Genomic DNA, 19,747 nt, shown 5'->3' with positions numbered 1-19,747 from the left:
CAATTTTATCCAATAGGCATCTTTCAAAACATTCTCGTTTATTTATAAAGTCCGTCGTTCTCCTTTGGCCATTGCCTTTCTTCGATGGCAGCAGCTCTTCTTATATTTTACAGTACTTACAATATGAAATGTAGGTCAGCCGCGAAAATTCATGTTGCCAAAAAAACTATACACAGGAGTTCTTCTAGATCATAAGCTTCATCTTCATGGAAGTAATGGTCGGGTAGAAGCACGGTTTTAAAGGTACCTTCAAAGTGTACAACGCTTAGAAATAAAACGTCACAAAATCGACTGAACAAAGTACGTCGAATTTTTTGGTATGCCGTGCGACTAATTTGTGCACGTATCAGCTATAACAAGGCACAAGTATACATGCGAACTGGCATTCAATAAGTAAGCTAAGTTTTTGTCCTCCAGTCTTAATTTTCATTTATAATTCTCTAGAGAAGAATTCCATTTCGAGGAACGAAATGACCGTTGCTTCGGAATCGAGAAATTGAATTAGAGTTCAATAAGTTAGAAGAAAATTTCGAGCTTAGCGTGCAGTTAATATTATTTTGTCATCTGCGCCGCTTTCTTTGCCTTCACGAGCTCAACTAATTCCTGCAATAAAGACAAACAAGCATAGCATTAGCTCAATTCATTATTCTTATAGTTATATTTGATAATACATACTTAATACTCGATATTAAATTATTAATTATTTCAAACATACATCGCGTTTTATCTTTCTCCCTTTCATTTTATAAGAAAAACTTTATGCAAGCATAACAATGTTTAATTTGATATCTATGTAAAACTCAAGATTATATACTTGCATTACGTGACTATAATATATAAATTATATAATATTTTTTTCTTAGGCCTACCTTATATCTTTTCATACATTCCTTTTTCGTTCTAGTAGGTATACACGCCGCGATCTGATCCCATCTGTCTGAAACCGTCGTCGGAAAGGTTTTCAATGCTTGTTCCAAGAGTTTTTGTTCACCCGGTGTCCATGGTGCCAATTCTTTTTTCATCTCCTTGGATTCTACGGCAACACCATTCGCAATTGGATGATCTAGACGCTCCGTAACGGCTGGCATTCTTTCTTCAATAGCTTCCTTGCTCTTTTTCTCAGCAATGAAATTGTCGAAAGCTTTCTTATTCGCCTGTTCTTTTAAACTCGATTTGCTAAAGTCAGTTGATTGTAGACTTTTGGCCTTTGCCAGAACTTCCTTGGCATCGCGGGTAACTCCACTGGTGGAAGTGCTGTGTTGATTAATGAAATTTGCTACCACCTCCCAACGTTGATTAGTACCAGCAGGAAACAGATTAACTGCTTTTATTAAAAGTTGCAAGTCATTCTCGCTCCAGGGTGCGGTACAAGTTTTGGTCTGCTTATCAGGCATGTTTCTCGCATCGTTATTGATGACATTTACACGGCGTTCTGCTTCAATTATTCGTTCAGCCTTTTCAACGATGCTCAGAAACGCGGCTCTGCCGTTAGTTTGAAGATTCTTCATCGCCTCTTCTAGCTGCACAAGCTTAAACAGTTCACAGATCTTCTCTACGCTTTCCATGTGTCGGAGACTCTCTTCCGAACTTTTCGTAAAATAATCGTTTGCCTTGCAAAAATCTCTGAACGCCTTCCTTTCTTTGCGTAATGCCTTCTTTTGTACTTCTCGCTCCTGCTTCAGCGCATCTTGCTTTGCTCTTTCTTCGGATTCTCTTTTCTCTTTCTCTAATCTTTCTTTCTCTGCCGCATCCCGTGCTATTCTCTTTTCTTCTTGTTGTCGAGCCTTTGCTGCCTCCTGCTTTGCCTTCTTCACAGCATTCTTCTTATCTTTATCCTCTTGCTGGAATTTCTTTATCCTAGGATCTATATTGTAAGCCATGTCCACTAAAGTGCGTATTCGCATCATCTCCTCTTTTTTCCGTTTTGCTCTTGTGGCTTTGTTCTTCTTCTCGATCCATTTCCGCATGTCTCGGCTGCAATTAATTTTGTTGTAACATTGTTTTACAATTTTTCTCGAGAAAATCTTGTGATTTGTTGTACTTACTCTTGACCACTCTCCTTGTCTTCCTCGTCAAGATACGAATACTCGCGCCAGGAATCAAAGTCGTACCAGAATGAGTAGAATTGTTCTACCTTCTCTCGTGACATGAATGGCCCACCCAATCGTGGCACAGGCTTTTTCATAGACCATCGTGAGTTCTCTTTGAAAGCTTTACCTAACACCCCGTAAAAATTGTTCCGACAGTCCTTCTCATCTGGAAGATTGTCATTAAAATAAGGATCAACACTATCATAGCTTCGCCTCTTAACTTGACTCCCTAGGGTTTCCCAAGCACGAGTTATACACGTGAAGTAGTCGTCGTCTGGTCGGATTTCCTCGCCCATTGCTTTGCGCTTATCAGGATGATGCTTTAATATTTTCAGTTTGTCTGTAATATATGTATTAGATATATCCAATCAATTGTCAATTTCAAATCAGAATTAGAGTCACAAAAAATGTAAGCAGTAACAAATCAAACATGTTAATTTCCTTATTGTCTTACTGCTTAAATTTTTCTGTGCTATGACCCTTAGATTAATATTACATATGTTGTATGATGAAGTCTGATAATTGACAGGACAGAGAGGTTCTCCAATCTTTCTATCCTGTAGCCAACAGGCTTGAGAAATTTGTCATACGACAAATTTAGTATCAGCTTTATGTTTACATTCCTCTATAAAGCATTTTTTACATACAAGCTCTTTTGATAATATCTTCGGTCGCTCGATGTCTAAGATCTTTTATGCCCAGAACAGCATAATGGTCCTGATCCTTCCAGTCTCTTGGATCCAATGACCTAAGGTATTCAAGATCGTCCTCAAATTGATATTGAGACAGATCTTCCTCTTCATCTGATGATTCCGAGACACTGCCTTGTATGAGACTGCGATGGAATTGGGTTCGCCATGCCAGTGCAGTTGAATATAAAACTACTGGACCCGCTGTACTGGTGCTGGTCTTGCCTGGATCTGCAATAAATTGGTTTCAAGACTTATTTCGAAAAAAAAAGCTGTAAAAAATTGATGAGATAACGTGAGTTATAGATGTGAACAAGATCACAGATAGATTGTCAGATGCAAAATTAGGATCATATGATATAAATTCAAATACTTATAAGTGATCACCTCAACGAAATTGTGTGAACTTTGCGTGAATCGGAAATTGTTTCACCGTAATAAGAGACAAATCAAGCTAATTGATCGATACTAAAAATCTATCGAAATGCGCGAGGTCATCCGAAAACCCCGCTGTTTCTTGATATCTTTAATCAATCATAACCTCAAAAGACCGGTGTGCAGCGAAGACGCATAGACGGCTTACCGGATATGGAATCGAATGCTGCGGAGTCCTCGTTCCCGGTGCCGTCTGTCATCGTCGTACGATCTTCGTGATGAGCCGGTCGAGTTAGTCCTAAAACCGCACACGGGACACGCGGAAGGATTTGTCGATCACGTTATGTAGAGATATACATTCCGAAATCCAAATAAATCTGAAAAATTCGACTCGAACTGGCGAATGCCTGCAACCAGTGCAACCTGCAACTTTCGAGCAATTCGACAAACTTTCGAGAATTTCGAGCTTCTCGAATAGTCTCGAGAGTCTCGAATACGAACTAACACGAATCTGCACGAACTATGCCATGAACTATGATTCACTAGAGTCCTATATACAATACAATATAAAGAGATCCGACATTGATTTCCGAGTTTCTGATTGGCAGTCTGATATGTATTCTGATTGGGCATCTCCTTCTAAGTGAAACAACTATTGTATATTGGCTGCGTTCAGTGGACTCAACAATTGAATGAGAAAGGAAACTATTCCTCTTGATCTAAAAACTAACCCAATCAGCGCGAAGAAAATTTCCAACAGTTGCAAAATAAACGTTCTGCTGAACGTAGCCATTATGATCACTGAGCTTTTATTTTTGAAAAGTATTGGCTTCTGCACACAGAACGCAGCAACGTTTGACGCGCGACGAAAGTTGGCGCGATAGCCGATTAACGTCTCGCTTGCTCGGAAGTAATAAATAAATAATTTTCACCGCGCGACAAAAGTTGAACTCAATCAAACTTTTGCCGCACGGCGGAAGTATAATGGCTTCTGTAAAATGTGATGCGGTAGCCAATAAGCTTACAGCTCCTAATGTATTCATTGGTTACCGTGTCTCATTTCGCCGCGCGGCAAGCGTTTCCGCGTCTAGTGTGCAGAAGATATAAATATTACATTTCTGGAAGTTTTGCATAGTGAGGCCGAATATATAATATATAGATATAAAATATCTACAGAACGATACCGACAACTGTCGATAGGCGTATAGACTGTTACGGAATCGCGCCCCTGGACGGCGTTCAGAAATTAAGGTACAATTTCATGCAGCAAAGGAGATTCTGGATGATATTGCGAAGTTTAAAGCAATTCAACGCGACGCGTTTCACTGTTTCATAATCGCAATAAAAGTTCGAAATTATTCAAATACAACGAACTACCTCTCTATAAAAATTTCAATTTTACAAAGAAAAATAATAACTTCAATAAATATTAGAAACGATTGGAATGCCATAAATAAATATTACATCAGTTAATTAACATAAGATATTTTTCTATCATGGAAATTAATATCAAAACAACGAAATGTGAAATATATGCGAAATGGAAATATAAAATTCGAAATTCATTTATTATTTGTTAATTATAAATACTCTCTTCCCCCCCCTCTCTCTCTCTCTCTCTCAAATATAAATCACATATTAGTTTAAACATTTGGAATTCATTGTGTGACATATGTACCACATCGAACATTCATATATCATCTTTATTCAATAATGCTTGTAATTAAACAGTGCTTTAATTAACAAGGCATGGTTCGATTTAATGTGAGTGTATACATGTACAAGATGGAAGGCACGTGTTTTCCTGTATTTATCTCGCGAAGTTCCACATCTTAGAACTTTTACTCACCCTATAAAATGTTTTTAGATATAGATAACTTATAATTAAAGACTTCTATATTTAGACTGCTGATTCCTATGTATGTATGTAATAAAAAGAAATGAACCTAATTCCAAATTTATCCTTAATTTAGTTCACGTATGCACACATAGTGTTACGAGTACACTATGTAATATTATCTGTGTAATTTATATGTGAGAGTACATGAACTTTGAACATTGGGCTGTCTTAAGTTACCTTCAAACATTGAGACGAAGTTGACAGTCTAGATATAGAAATCTCTAGCTGGATTCGGGGAGATGCTATTAGCGCTATTTGTGTCATTTTATCTTCATCGTCCATTAAACATGAAACAAGGATAGTATGACACAAATAGCGTTGATAGTGCACTCCCTGAACGTAGCCTATGTTTATAACAGATAATAATAAAAAAGAGAGATACAGTCGTGTTCGCTACGTTTCCTTACAAATGTCAATTGGACGGAAATCTCAATCGCGAACAAGACAAACTTCGATAGTTTTGTTTACTGGGAAGACAGGGGATTACGAAATGTAAATTATTTTCAACTGGCATCACCCCACACCCTATTCTTTGTTCGTATTGATAATAAACTAGCTTCTGATAATAAGGGAATTACTATTTACTTATTATCACACATTTGGTTGTCCTACGATTATATTCTCGCGGGACTCATAAATAAATACAGGAAATAGATTCCGCAACGCTGCTACAAGAACGTTATCTTTTTCTTCAAGTTATAATGCATAAAAGAAAATAAATTAGAACATAGAACAATGTTAATAACAAATAGCCACTTGCGACTTATCAGTCATGTCTAGTAAATGTATCACTAAGGAATTAAAAGAGAATGATACCCAAGTGGAGATAGAAAAAACTTCATCACAAATTATCGATTTACTGATTTCCAGGAGATGATAATCGCCTCTGATATGGATTTTGAAGTAATCGCGGAGAACATTCGATCACACGCAACAGCAACGAATCGATATAATCCTCCAGATCGGTAAGTCTCTTGTTTTTCTCTGTGACTTGCGTCTGCAGTTGCAATGCCAGTTCTATTAGATCCTGCAAATAAAATGCTTTGTTTAAAATAAAACATTTAATTAAATAAAATAATTGTTTTACAATAAAAAATTTGTTTCATAAAAAAAAGACGATTATACATTCCTTTTTAATAAAAAATTAATAAGAACTTAAATTTAAATAAAAAATTAAACAAAGGAATTTTACGATATTTACTTCTCTCGATTTTCCTTCGAATTGGTTAAGGACTTCGTGCGGCAGGCGACTTTTAAAATTTGCAGCATTCTTAACAGCATCCTCGCCGCCGATAATAATCCTTTCGGAAGACAGATGATTCTCGTCATTAACGTCTTTAAATTTGCTCTCCTTGTCTTTTTTCTTGTCTTTCTTCACATGTTTTTCCTCTTTGAGATTTCGTAGATCATATTTCTCATCTTTCTTATCCTTCGGTTTATCTTCCTTTACAAATTTCTCTTTGTTTGCAGCGAGTTTCTCTTTGCTCGCAGTGAGTTTTTCATCTTTGTTCCTTGGATGAAGAATTTCCCTCGGCGCGGGACTGGGAGGTTCCGGAAGATCTTTCAACCTCGATGTGATCGGTGATGTCGAACGAATAGGCGATACATCGCGTTTGTTATCTTTCGGTTCGTCCACCACAATCTTAGGTTTGCTGTCCCATCTGACGAGTACAACATGCAACATTGTTTATCATGCTCATACATTTTACTTAATAAATCTATTTACAGAAAATAAATTGTTAAAGGAGAAAAGCTACGAATCCAAACTAGTTGTTAATTATTAAAAATTAACCTATATTCCAAATTTGATCGCTATAATCGCTATAATGTAATTTAAAATACAAACCTTCATTAAGTCATCTTCAATGTAATTCATAAAAATTACCATCTATTTGTTATATATATTTTTATTACTGTTATAATGATTTTAATTTTGTTAAATATTTATTGGATTGTAAAATGAGTTATGGTTTCTTTTCTAATCTTTATCTTTCCTATTTTCCTGAAAATAAACATCTTCAAACATTTCACCTTTTAGGCACGCTGCTCGCCTGCTTGCCATAGAGTTTTAAACCCCATTCGTCATCCTTCGTTAAATTGTCGACCTTTGACAGATTTGTTGTGGACGCGCTCATAGCAAACCGTGGTGGTTTGCTCGGAGCGGCGTTAATTGGCACCGGTGGTGTGTGCATCTCGCTGAAGACATTGTTCTGCGAGCCATTTGAAATGCCATTAGCATTACCGCTGTTAACACCCGGATGGACGGGTGCATTCAGCGATGAGGCCGAACTTTTGTGGGATAAATCATCGAACTATAACAGATAAAAAAGTAACTAAAGAAATTATATCCAGAATCTGTTGAACAGATTTATTGTTGGTATTCGTCCAATTCGTTACGTTTATATACATCTTCAATATGTATGTGTATTATATTTACCAAACCAAAAATATACTAAAATTAATCAAATCTTCCTTTCACTCTTCATTAACATTATATACTGCTAGTATATAGCGTATAACGATACCGCTGCTTTTACTTACTGTGAATTCATCTTCATCTTCACTGATAACTCCAGGATCGGCTTCACCTGGTTCTTGTCGCGTGATTTTGATCTCACGTTCCTCCTTCTCGTTCAGATTATTTCCATCGAGCCGATTCTTACTCTTGCCTTTGACTTTGTTTCCAATTGATTTGGCTAATTTCTTTAGGCCTTTGCGTTTTTCAAGACTGCCGATACTGAGCAAACTACCGCCGATTGTCTGTGCAGCTGTGGACAATTGTCCCAAGGAGCTTTTGTGACGCTCCTTTTTACTTAGGTCGGTCAGACTTCCAGCTTTTACGATAAAGCCAATCCTCACTTCGAGCTCGCCTCTCTCCTTCGTGTTCTCTTTGCCTGGTTTACTGTTAAGAGCGTACCTAATACAAGCGGATTTATTCCATCACAAATTGAGAACAGATAAAATGTATATGCTTATAAAGCAAATTTTAAATCTTAATAAGTCCAATAATTGAAATCTTTTTGTTTGTTAGCAATAAAAAAAATTTATAAAATGTTACAAATCTTTTGAGGCAAACAACGAATAGCATAAAGATAAATATTATAAAAATGTAAACTCTACTATACAGAATGTTTGGAAATTAGTGATAAGTTTTTCACAAGTTTTTCAAAAGTCCTCTAAATTGTTTATTTCCTTCTCATAGAACTCTACGAATTTTTCCAGAATTTTTTATTAACTTTTTAGTATTGCATTTTTACTAACATGAAACAATATTAAAAAATTCCGAAAAATTCTGAAAAAAAATTCTTAGAGTTCTATGAGAAAGAAAGTAAACAATTTTCGTCTCTTGCAATTTTTGAGTAAAAAATTATTAAAGATCATTTTTCGGCAATTTTAATATCTTGTTAACTATTGCGAAAATTAAAAAATGGTAGATGATTTTTCTTCTCAGTTTAGTCCATTCTGCCCCTGTGCGGCAGATTTATCACTAATTTCCAAACACCCTGTATATTAAAAGAAAAAATTCAATTATATATTTGACCATATCAAAAACTTATTGCCACACGAATCGAATGGTCGATTATATCATCACGTTATAAGAATGCCAAGACGAATGTGAATGATTAATGAGATAAGTGATACGCAACGAGTTCTATTTCCCGAGTTATTTTTCTGTGGGCGGGAGGTGTGGGAGAGATTTGCATAAAACGCAATTTACAATTAACGTTATCGCAAACACACCATCGATTCCTGGGCCTCTCGTATACGTCGAAGCTGGAGAGTGGTATACTGACAGTGCCAAGAAATTCGTCGACACCCAGGAAGTTGCGATGTAGAGCGGTGAGGACGATTTCCGCGGTATTTCCTTGCTCTGGAATCAATAGCTCGCATTCCTCGTGCCAGTCCACGTCCTTGGTAGCCTTTTCTTTCACTGATGTCTGGTACTTTTCCTTGCCGAGTGTGATTGTAACGAAGCAATCGTTGGTCTCTGTACGTACATTCACAATTTGGTGTGTTGCTTCGTGACGTGGGCGAGGATCGGTGTTGACCGGAAGCGAGGTCAGGAGATTAATGAGATGTGTGTAACGGGAATTAAAGATCTCACTTGGTAAGAAAATACGTTTGGTCTCGATCTGGTTGTAGAATTGCCATCTTCAGAGATTGTTTATTTAGTATTCGTATTGAAAAAAGAGAAAATTCAGTTCCGATTTCGGTTTAATTTTAACTGAAGAAAGCGTTACCTGGTTTGCGCACATTTATTAGCTGCGTATTAATAAAATTAAATTAATTTAGGTATAAATAGAAATCAGAGTTGGAAAGCGCTATGACGTTGCAATTTTTTATAACTAAACGCTAAGATTGTGTCAAAGTTGGAAAAGTCGACTTTTCTAACCTTGGCACAACGTATTTAGTTATAAAAAATTGCAACGTCATGTTTATTATAAAAAGTAATGGCAAAGTAACGGAAAAAGTAATGCTTCCTAACTCTGTAGAAATTGATGTAATATTGTACAATAGAATTGAAGTAATTCAATTCTATTTTTCATGCAGATAATGAAATGTTATTTAATCCGACAACATATGACGCGCTTCTAATTTATATATCTTTTCACAGATGCAAACCTATCATTAACCATAATGTATGTTCTTCCGTTAGCAACATTGCATTTGCTTATTTTACATTATGATTAGTAAAAGCAGTAATGTCACAATATGTGTATAGCGGACGAGCATTGGAAGTCATTAACTCGTCGCGCAATTACACTGATTATTAGGTCGAGAAGATAACTTACATACACATTATATTGGTTGCAGTGGATTACTAACTTGTAAATAAAGTCCTATCAAACATTTACAATACATTTTGTAAAATTCCTATGTTAATTTTCTTCAAAGCGACAAAATTTAATAATAAACTTTATGATTTGTATTTACTTCGTATAACTTATAAACTTTCTATTTATTTTTCTATTTATTTTTGTATTCTCTGAGTTCATTAAAATAAATGTGATGCATCTTAATTTTATAAAAATTCTTTTCAGAAAACTTGACATATTTTTGTTATTTATTTCAGCAGAACGTCGATTTCTTAATACGTAAAATAAAAGTTTGTGATGGCATTACTTTAATTCTGCTGAGAAATAACGAGATATGTATATATATTTCACCTTGAACGAAATTTGAATTTAATTAACATGGCAACGTACGAAAATTTTTGCGTATTGTTTTGCAAACTCAGATTAAATGACTTGCCAGCGAAAACCGAATGATTCATGACCTAAAATAGCCGCGGAATACGAGGTCACTCAGTATTGGCGCAAACATATGAATAACGTGTAGATAAGTAAGAAACGTGATGATGCACGCGTCAATGAGAGAAAACGGATGACAGCTGAATTATTTAGAGATTTTAAGATATTGTGTTCAAGATGCTTTAGGCATTAGGAGATTGAAGGCTTTTTATAATTTATCTAATTTTCACATATTTTAAATGATAATATATTTAATGTGCGCATATCTTGTTACATATATTTAATAAATTTTCATAAATAAAAGGCTCATCAAGATGAGTAAACATTTTCAAATGTATTCAAATTATAATAGTACATAAAATTGTATAACTCACTATGTTTTCCTTTAGTTAGTAGGTCCTTGGCCCTTTGAACTGTGAACAAATGAAAATGAAATGTCAGTCTAATAAAGAATATGTATCGAGTAATATTAAATGATATGTCGTTTATGCATACTATAATTTATATTATTTTTATTTAATACGTGTTAAAATACAAAATAAATTGCCAATTAGATGGATAATTTGATTTAAATTATTCTTTCAATTTGAGTTTTTAATGTTAACAATAAATTCATAAATAAATAGTATATTCATAAATAAATCATAAATAAGCAGATGACGTGCAAAAATACCGCATGTTCGATCGTTTTATATCACGTGTATTTAAATATTAATGTCGTAAAATCGAGGTAATACGTCATCGTGAAAACAGAGATTTCTTTAACAGCTCTCGCGCACATCTACTTTTTTTTTCAATCGACTTTCCATGACCTGTGGGCACGAGAAAATCTCACGTTATATAGCTTTCGTGCATAATCGCTCTCGCTTATATCAGAGTAAAAAATTATGTTGCACATATCATACATATATCAGTTACCGCCCCTTTCGTGATTCTGAGAAATCAATTATTTTATGATCTTCATTTTTATGTCGTTTTTACTTCTTCAATATTAGCGCCATAATTTATAAAGATAATTTATAAAAAGTATCAATTTAAATATAACAAATAGTAAACATTTTATTGTATAAATAATATTTTTAAATAGCTCGTAACAAAAACGTAATATATTGGATCATCTAAAAATCGCGGATACTTTTTAGATGACCCAATATGTATGTAATAAAATAAATAATGTTCAGTTTGCATGTTAGATCCTGTTTTAGATTCTAGTTTCTCCATTTTAGATCTCTTTAATAATAAATAATACATAAGTTATGACATCGAAAATAAAATGTGAAAAACAAAATTAAGAACTCTATAATAAGCGATCGAATTTGATCAAATTTTATATAATGTGATTTAATTATGCACGCTAAATATATGAGAATGGTACATCGTGACTTTGAAGCTTGTAATCAAAAAGCTTATTGATTAAGCCTTCGTGTAACTTCTGCGAAACTTTGATCGAAATACAGAATTTAAACACACGAAAAAAATCACACGATTGCAACATTCTCAGACATTTTCCGGCAATTTCACCACATTACAAACGAAGGTCGTCCCTTCTAGAAGAATTTTCTTTTGCATTTATTCGAGATGTAAAAAAAGAAAATATATATTATGTGCGCTAAAAAGATTAAGATGATAAGGAATTGAGGCAGAAAGTTGAGAAAATATTTTACTTGTTTGTTTTTTCGATATTAAATCAATATAATTTTTCAATATGTATTAGGTGTTGGAATTAATTCGTAGCGTTTTTTAATGAAAGAATGTTATTTATTTCACATGAGCATTAAAAAATACATTAATGAAAATACTTCCTATCACTTGTAAAACGCTACGAATTAATTCCAACACCTAATATTAAGTTATTAAATTATGACACTGGCCTTTACAAATGCATCATTGCGTAACTTGAAATCTGAATTTACATAATCCGTAAGATTTCGTAAAATGATTACGAAATAAATGCGTGCGATAAAAAAGAAAGGAAAGAACTGCACTTTGTCTCTCTTCGAACTGTAATCCGTTAGCTTATAATACGAAGCGTTACCGAATAACTGTCGGAGGCACTTCCTCGTTCTCACACGCGTAATGGCGATGAACCGTAATAGACGTATGAGGTACGAGGAAGTAACATATTCTCCGATTTCTCGTGCACCGAAAGAGAAGAGCCAGGAGAACTGACTCTCCCATTGCATCCTCTTTCACGATCGGATTAGAGTCGAGATTGGATTCTCCACGACGAAGACGAAGACGCAGTCAAATACCGTTTAGTCTGATAGAGGCATTTTTTAACGCTTCGTGCGTCTCGTGGTCGAATTGCGATAATTCGACGACACGCAATTATATTTCTTGACTGATTCGAAGGATTTTCTAGATCTTTCGAGTCCATCGCGAATTTTCTTTAAGGAATTTTGTATTACAGAAATATTTATACTAAAAAAAAACTTTTTTATTAAATTAATTTGTCTTTATTTGACTAAATTAAGTTGTCTTTATTTATTTCATTGGAGAATATATGTGAGGAGCAGACTTTCAAAATTTTTTGTCCAAAATTTCGTTTTTTTTAGTTAGAAATGGCATAGTGTTCAGTGTTGAATGATTTGTAAGCTACTTTGAGATGTTCAGAAAGCATTTTTTCATCGTTAATTTATATGACGAAAAAACATAATCATTTTACAAGTGCATTATGTTTTTTTTTTAACTAGAAACAAATAAAATGCATTTATTTAACATTTTTAGCAATTGTTAAGCAATTTTGTTTAATATTTCACATCTTACTGATTGACATATTGTTATTTTCTATAAAGTGCATAATTTTCTTGTATGTGTAATTTCTTTCTGTCTTTCTCATTTTCTGAAAATTTGACAAAATGCATTTTGAAAGTCTGCTCCTCATGTATTTAAGTCAAATAGATATAATATGTTTGACTTAAATACATACATTCTTCATCAAAAGAAATAAAGACAAACTAAATTAATTTAGTCATAAACAATTTTTTTTTTCAGTGTCAACTCTGTAAATTTTGTAAAAATATTTTACAAATAAACAAATAATAATAATTGAGTGAACATAAGATTCAAAGATTTTGTTGTTTAGGTATCCAGTTTGTGAAATACTTTATATAAAGGAAAAGAGAGCATCGATTAAATAATTGCTAAATATACTTTCACGCGTTGCCTGTTTTGTGCACCAAGGTATACGAAACTTATCATTCGAAGAAGTCGCGAGACGAGGATTTATAATTATATGCATACGAATTGAATACGATATATAGCATAAGAATCACTTACTTTTCTCTATTACAATTTTATAGTGCACACGCTATTGAAAACGATAAATAAGAACTTGTTCACAATTGTGGTTTGTGCATGCCTTTACATAAGGGTTTTAAACATTTATTTTGACATTTATTTAAATATTTATTTTAGTCCGTGGGAGAATGTTGTCTCTGAATCACTCTGAGGAAACTTTCCGGATTCGTCACCGTTTTGAACACAGATGTCCGACTTTCCTTCCCCCCGTACATGTGTCCGTTACAACGGAAATTTTCGGCCACGATACTCTCGATTTGACACCTGCCAATGTCCGAAGGTAAAAGTTAGCGTGCGCTAATTAAGGAGACAAGAATTCTAAAATGCGAGCATGCTTTCGCGAATTAAACCGCACTCTCAGTAACAGGGTTCTTATCTCATGATCGATTCGTGTGGTGAACGTAATCCAATTAAAAACTTCACAAACTGCATACTAAAGGTTGAAAGATTACAATAAATTACTGCAAATTAAATTATCGTAAAAAAATCGAGAGGGGAGATAATAATTAGACAAGGAGAAAGGAGATTAAATTTAGATTATCAGAGAAGATATACGTGTGTTTAAAAAATCAGCTGATGAGTAATATCAATAATAGTAATACATAAAGTGAGTCATTGGATATGTTATGATCAAGAAATATCGAGCGAATGCTTGCCATTCGAAATTTTAGTATGTAAATTTTAGTATGTAAATTAACACACGATAAATTCTTTCACGCAAGATAAAAACAATATCAGGTGTTACAATTTATAATAGAATATTTCCACGAGCTAACGTTTATTTGCAGTGTAACGATGCAGTCACATGATTGCGTCGTGTTTAATTGCTATTGAAATTAATTGAAATTATTATTAAAATTATTATTAAAAAATTATTATTAAAAATCGTTATAAACTATGTAAAAAATTATTATAATTACGATTCTTTTACGATAATTTTAAAAAGTCAAGGAAATGAGAGAAAGAAATATAAAGAAGATATAAAATAATATAGTTCTTCAATTAATTTGTCTCCAGAGATAACATCATTTCACAAATTATCAACAGTGACAAATTATCTTAACATGTTTTTTTATAAAGTGCTCTTTTGAGTCATTATCAATGGGAATCAATATTTAAATTTGAAGCCAACTTTAGAAAATCTATCATTTTGATCTATAATTCTATACAATTTCTATTCTAAAATCGATAATTTTATTTTTTCTAAAAAAGTGTGCAAAACATTGGAAATTTATTATAATTTTTTTATTATAATTTTGTACATAGTCTTTAGTACATAGTTGTTTCTTTCTAGAATTCGCTTTGTAGCGTTGATGTAATTATATTCTTGGAAAGTATCCACAAGACGCACTTTTGTCTTTGTAGCAAATTGTGCAATTTAAGGCAGAGAATCTATAATTTTATTTTGATTTATAATTCTGTTATTTCTATTCTAAAATCTACAATTTCACTTTCTCCAAAAAAAAACATTAAAAAAATTCACCAATTAAATTTTTGTACATTTCTCATAATTTTTCTCTAGAATTGTCTTTTTAATATATCGATTATAATCCTTTGAAATTATCCTTGGAAAATATCCAAATATTCGGCGCGTAACGAATACAAAGATTTCATGATGCGGTTATGTAATTCTTTTTTTCATATAATAAAAATAAATTTAAAAGCAAAGTTGGCAAAGTTATAGAGGAGACTCTTAAACGAAACCATTCTTAAAGGAAAGAAATGTAATACGTCGGACGTGAGCGTGCAATGCGAAAAAAGAGAAAATTGTTTTCCGAGCGATGCATTCTCAGGCAGTTTTTAAATGCACGTTTCGCGTGCACCACGGTGACCAACGATGACATGATGACACATCGCACAGCGGGTATCTCATTGCGCGTGTACTCTCTTTGCGTTTTTTTCAATTTAAAATAACGAGAGATATAAACCAGACCACCCTCATAGCGCATTCTCAATTAAATCGCGGTATCATTTGCGTTGCCGATAAGATTAGAATGTCAGGAGGAAAGAAATGAATCTATTTAATCTAAAGCTCTATTTGTTTTCAAGAAAGAAGAACATGTTTTTTTCAATATTCACCAAATTCTATCCGTTCTTCGATGCTTTCCAACAAGAGAGAAATAATGTAACACAGTGATCATTTCGTTTTTAACGTTGGCAAACAACAAGGATATAATGATTCACCGTAGAGATACTATAATCTAACCACAAGTAATTTTGTCGAGAGATAAAAATATATATAAATATAATATAATTTCTCCATGTATATATACTATCTCACGCTTTGTACTGTTTCGCTCTATAACTTTAATTAAAATCATAGAGTAAGATAGTATAAATTAGAATAAGAGTATATATATATGTATATATATATATATATATATATATATGTATATCTATATGATATGGGGAGAAATTAAATGTACTTTTCTCTCTTATAAGATTTTATCATCACCGAATTAGAGATCAGTAATAGATAGAAAATGATTGCAATCAATGCTAAATAATTACTCTTTATTCGTGGCCAGATTCTGGGATCTTTAATTCACTGTGTTACACTGTGTCATCTGTGTCCCTTATTGAAAAGCATGATTATCTCTTCCTTTAAAAGTCTTTTCTTAATGTCAGCATGATTATGCGCTTGGAAAGTTCAGATATCCACCGTGACAAATACAAGGTAATGCTCCGTTTCTACGTCTCACGATAATCCAGGGCTCGAATAGTCTAGAGTACATTCCTGAGCGACGGCGATGACGAGCTGCGGGGTTTCGCTCGCCTAGTTTTCTACAAACGCAAGAGACACGTAACCTCGTATATAACATGCATCTATACGTATTCGTACATATATATATACTATGTAACAATCGAGTTACGGCATGCATTCCTCCGCGGCGCGTCCCGCGCATTCGACCACCTGTCGAAAAGGGAGGAGAGGAAGGGACGAGATACATGCCGTAGTTATGACGGCCGTCGTCGCGATATCGCATGCTCACCTGTCACTTGAACGTGCGTCGGGCTCCACATTTTGTGACTTCCTGGACTTCTTTCTGCTGCTGGCAAGGCGAAATCCTAGCGCTCGCCGACTCGCTGTCGTTGCACTCGTCTGATTCTTCGCGACGACGATCACGACGACGCTTTCGCGAGGCGCAACGCGCTACGAAGAAAACGTTCGCATCACGCGGCCGTGTCTCGCGCACTGGTCGTCAACCGCCTCGCTCGCAGCTCGCAGCCTTCGCGCCTGCTCGACTTCGAACAGTCTACACGTCCGCACTCTGAGAACCGGGAATCACGTCCAATATCCAATCACGTCGGCAGACGAACATTCACCACATTCCTCGCTACCTTGCTTCGCGACGACTGCGACTGTACAGTGTACACTGTACGTATCTAACGTATCGCGGCGCGCGCCGCACCTTCGAACTCGAACAACCGCTAGGTGCGTGTCGCTGCGCAATGCGATCAGCGCCGACTGTCGTGCGCGGTGCGGTGCGACTGACGCGCCAGGTGGACACTGTGGACTGAACGGGATCCATTGCGCAGCTATCTTCACGATGTTTCACTGCGCCGACCGCGCGTAAAAATTCGAGTTTTTAAATTATAAAATTTATGGCTGCGTTTAGTGGAACAGTTTGTAGCTGCTGTAAAGTTTTTTTTTTAATATAATTCATTTATATTGGATCATCTAAAAAGTATCCGCGGTTTTTTGTCACTAGATGTGTGTTGATGGTCATATAGCTAGTGACAAAGTACCGCGGATACTTTTTAGATGACCCAATACATTTAGTGAGGAACTAAAAGCAGGAATCAATCATATTAATTAAAGAATCCACATTATAATTATTAGTTGCAGCTATTACGTTATCTTTTAATATAATAAACATTCTTTTTAAATTAAATTTTATAATATAATTACTATTCTTTAAATTAATCTTATAATTAACATTCTTCTCATCTGGATAGGTGACTTTACTATAGATTCAGCCTTGAGTATGCAATGTATCAAGAAAAGAAAATGCATCAAGCAAATATAGCATTAAAATATACATGTACATTAGTTTTAATTGCATGCTTTGGCCTTCATACTTGCAGATTTCTCATTCATCTCTTATACATGTGATTAACCATATCCTGAACGAAGCTTTAATTAACCTATTCGCAGCCTGCGATCATCGCATTGATAAGAATCTGCTACAATCATGAGAAACGCTTCGTGTGTTTTGGATTTTATAATACATATGATATAAATGATAATACTATAGCGCGACTTTTGACCTCAAAGCGAGTAAACATCGTTATTAACATAAGAACATTATTAATACTAACGCATAAACGCAATGATTATTAACTTCCTAATTCCTTTTAGAATTCAGATTTGTTTTAGAATCTAAATAGTAAATTATTTATTTAAAAACTTTCAATTTATGTTTAAAAGTTTGAACTAATGAATTATAGATATCTCGAATAAGAGAAATCATTTTTGCAAATAAATGATTGTATATTCTAATATTTAGTTCACTTTATCGTATTGCCGACGTGAAATTTTATATAAATTAACCATTGTCTCATGCTTTTTCCGACATATTTGAATATACTAAATGTATTTTTATGTTATATCCTCATTAACTTAAATTTATGATACGAGTGGCTAGATACAATAAACGGATTCTTATTAATCGAATCACAACGCGATGTTAATATATTTCTATTAATAAAATTGATTCAAGCAGCAATTAATTGTGATTAGTGCAGAAAATTATCACAATCACTGCTAATACAATCACTAATTAATAATTATTCCCACGAATGTCGATTTTATCATTAATCGTAATATCGAAATTTGAATATAAAATAATCTAACTTGAGACCAGACACGGCGATCGATTCCTCTTTTGTTATCTGTTTGACATACCGCGGATACTTTTTAAATGATCTAATATAAGCTTTATAATAAATGCAACGCTAGGCTTATTTATCTGTTTGCGGAAAGATCAGAAAAGATGATTACAGTTACAAAGCTATACTAAGCGGTTTTATTATGCTTTATATTATAACCGCGATTGCCCGCAAAGATTACTAAAGAACGGAAGTGACAAGGTGATATGCCGCTTCATATAATTGCTTTTCATTTAATATTAACATTAAGATGAGGTTCTGCATGAAAGCAACGTTTTCTTATTTAATTCTTTAATATTCTAGATTCAATCTTCGACACTTAAATCTCACACAGAGGAATTTCCTTTATTACGCGATGGCTCGCCCACTTTAATTGTCGTGTTATTTTATTGTTAGTTTGCGAGTTTTACAACTCGCTTTTTATCATGATGTAATCGTGTCCACTTAAATTGACGGTGTTACGTCGACGTGATTACATCACACCCTTACATTTCGATTATCATGCCATTGTCTGCGTTTCGCGGAAAAAAATGCCGAATCAGTGTATATACTTGTCGAATGTGTGTCAGTAATTAATGTGAATTGGGAGAAACATGATTGCGTTCAGCATGTCATTGTGTTTCAGTAAGAGCAAGACAAAATGTCTGCCAATATTGTGGAAAACAATTAAAATTTTTTTTTGCATGTATCTGTTAAATTGCATGTATTGTTTAATTATGATTTATTTCTTTGTTAACGATATGCTTGTTTCCTCCTCAGACATTAAATAACTGTGAATCAATTGAGGAGAGAATACATTAAAATGGATACATAGAGCTCATTTATATTAGCCACGAAGATTTGAGATTTATGACTGATTTGATGTACGTATATACATTGAAAATGACTCAATGTGAGTCGAAACGTTTGTACTTTTAATATGAAGATTATATTTTATTGTTAAATTTATAGCACGACAATCTTGCTTGGCTCATAATCCTTTTTAATTTGTTTTTAAATTTTTGAAATAATATATTGATTTCTTAATTAAAATTGTATTATACCCATAAAATAGAAGAACGAGGGATATTCAAAACAATCAATGTGTCAGAATATAAGAAAGAAAACAATATAAAAATCGTATCGAAATATAGAATTAAATAAAGGAATTCGATTTCATTTATTCATTTTTTAAAAATTGTATCGCATTGGAATGCGTTTTGAAATTACTGAAATTCTTAATATTACTAAAAATTTAATTTAAAGCAT

General features: G+C 33.9%; 2 protein-coding genes across 2 annotated transcripts; both read right to left on the bottom strand.

The window, feature by feature from the left end:
* Positions 1-21: 21 nt before the first annotated feature.
* LOC105144166 (dnaJ homolog subfamily C member 2) lies at positions 22-3,678 on the bottom strand. The gene is made up of 5 exons (XM_011052895.2): positions 3,363-3,678; positions 2,738-3,010; positions 2,046-2,430; positions 870-1,974; positions 22-603 (listed from the first exon to the last, which is right to left on the bottom strand). Exons 1-5 carry the CDS (start codon positions 3,412-3,414, stop codon positions 553-555), a joined length of 1,866 nt encoding a protein of 621 aa, XP_011051197.1. The 5' UTR covers positions 3,415-3,678; the 3' UTR covers positions 22-552.
* A 1,161-nt stretch (positions 3,679-4,839) lies between these two features.
* On the bottom strand, positions 4,840-17,009 carry Rip11 (Rab11 interacting protein). The gene is made up of 7 exons (XM_011052896.2): positions 16,600-17,009; positions 10,681-10,719; positions 8,796-9,042; positions 7,596-7,971; positions 7,086-7,366; positions 6,256-6,715; positions 4,840-6,081 (listed from the first exon to the last, which is right to left on the bottom strand). The coding sequence occupies exons 1-7, from the start codon at positions 16,628-16,630 to the stop codon at positions 5,911-5,913; spliced, it is 1,605 nt and encodes a 534-aa protein (XP_011051198.1). The 5' UTR covers positions 16,631-17,009; the 3' UTR covers positions 4,840-5,910.
* Between the last annotated feature and the right edge of the window lie 2,738 nt (positions 17,010-19,747).

Source organism: Acromyrmex echinatior, chromosome 1 (genome assembly GCF_024713525.1).
Source record: "Acromyrmex echinatior isolate Ae372 chromosome 1, ASM2471352v2, whole genome shotgun sequence".
NCBI lineage: Eukaryota > Metazoa > Arthropoda > Insecta > Hymenoptera > Formicidae > Acromyrmex > Acromyrmex echinatior.
This window is presented reverse-complemented; position numbering and strand designations above follow the sequence as displayed.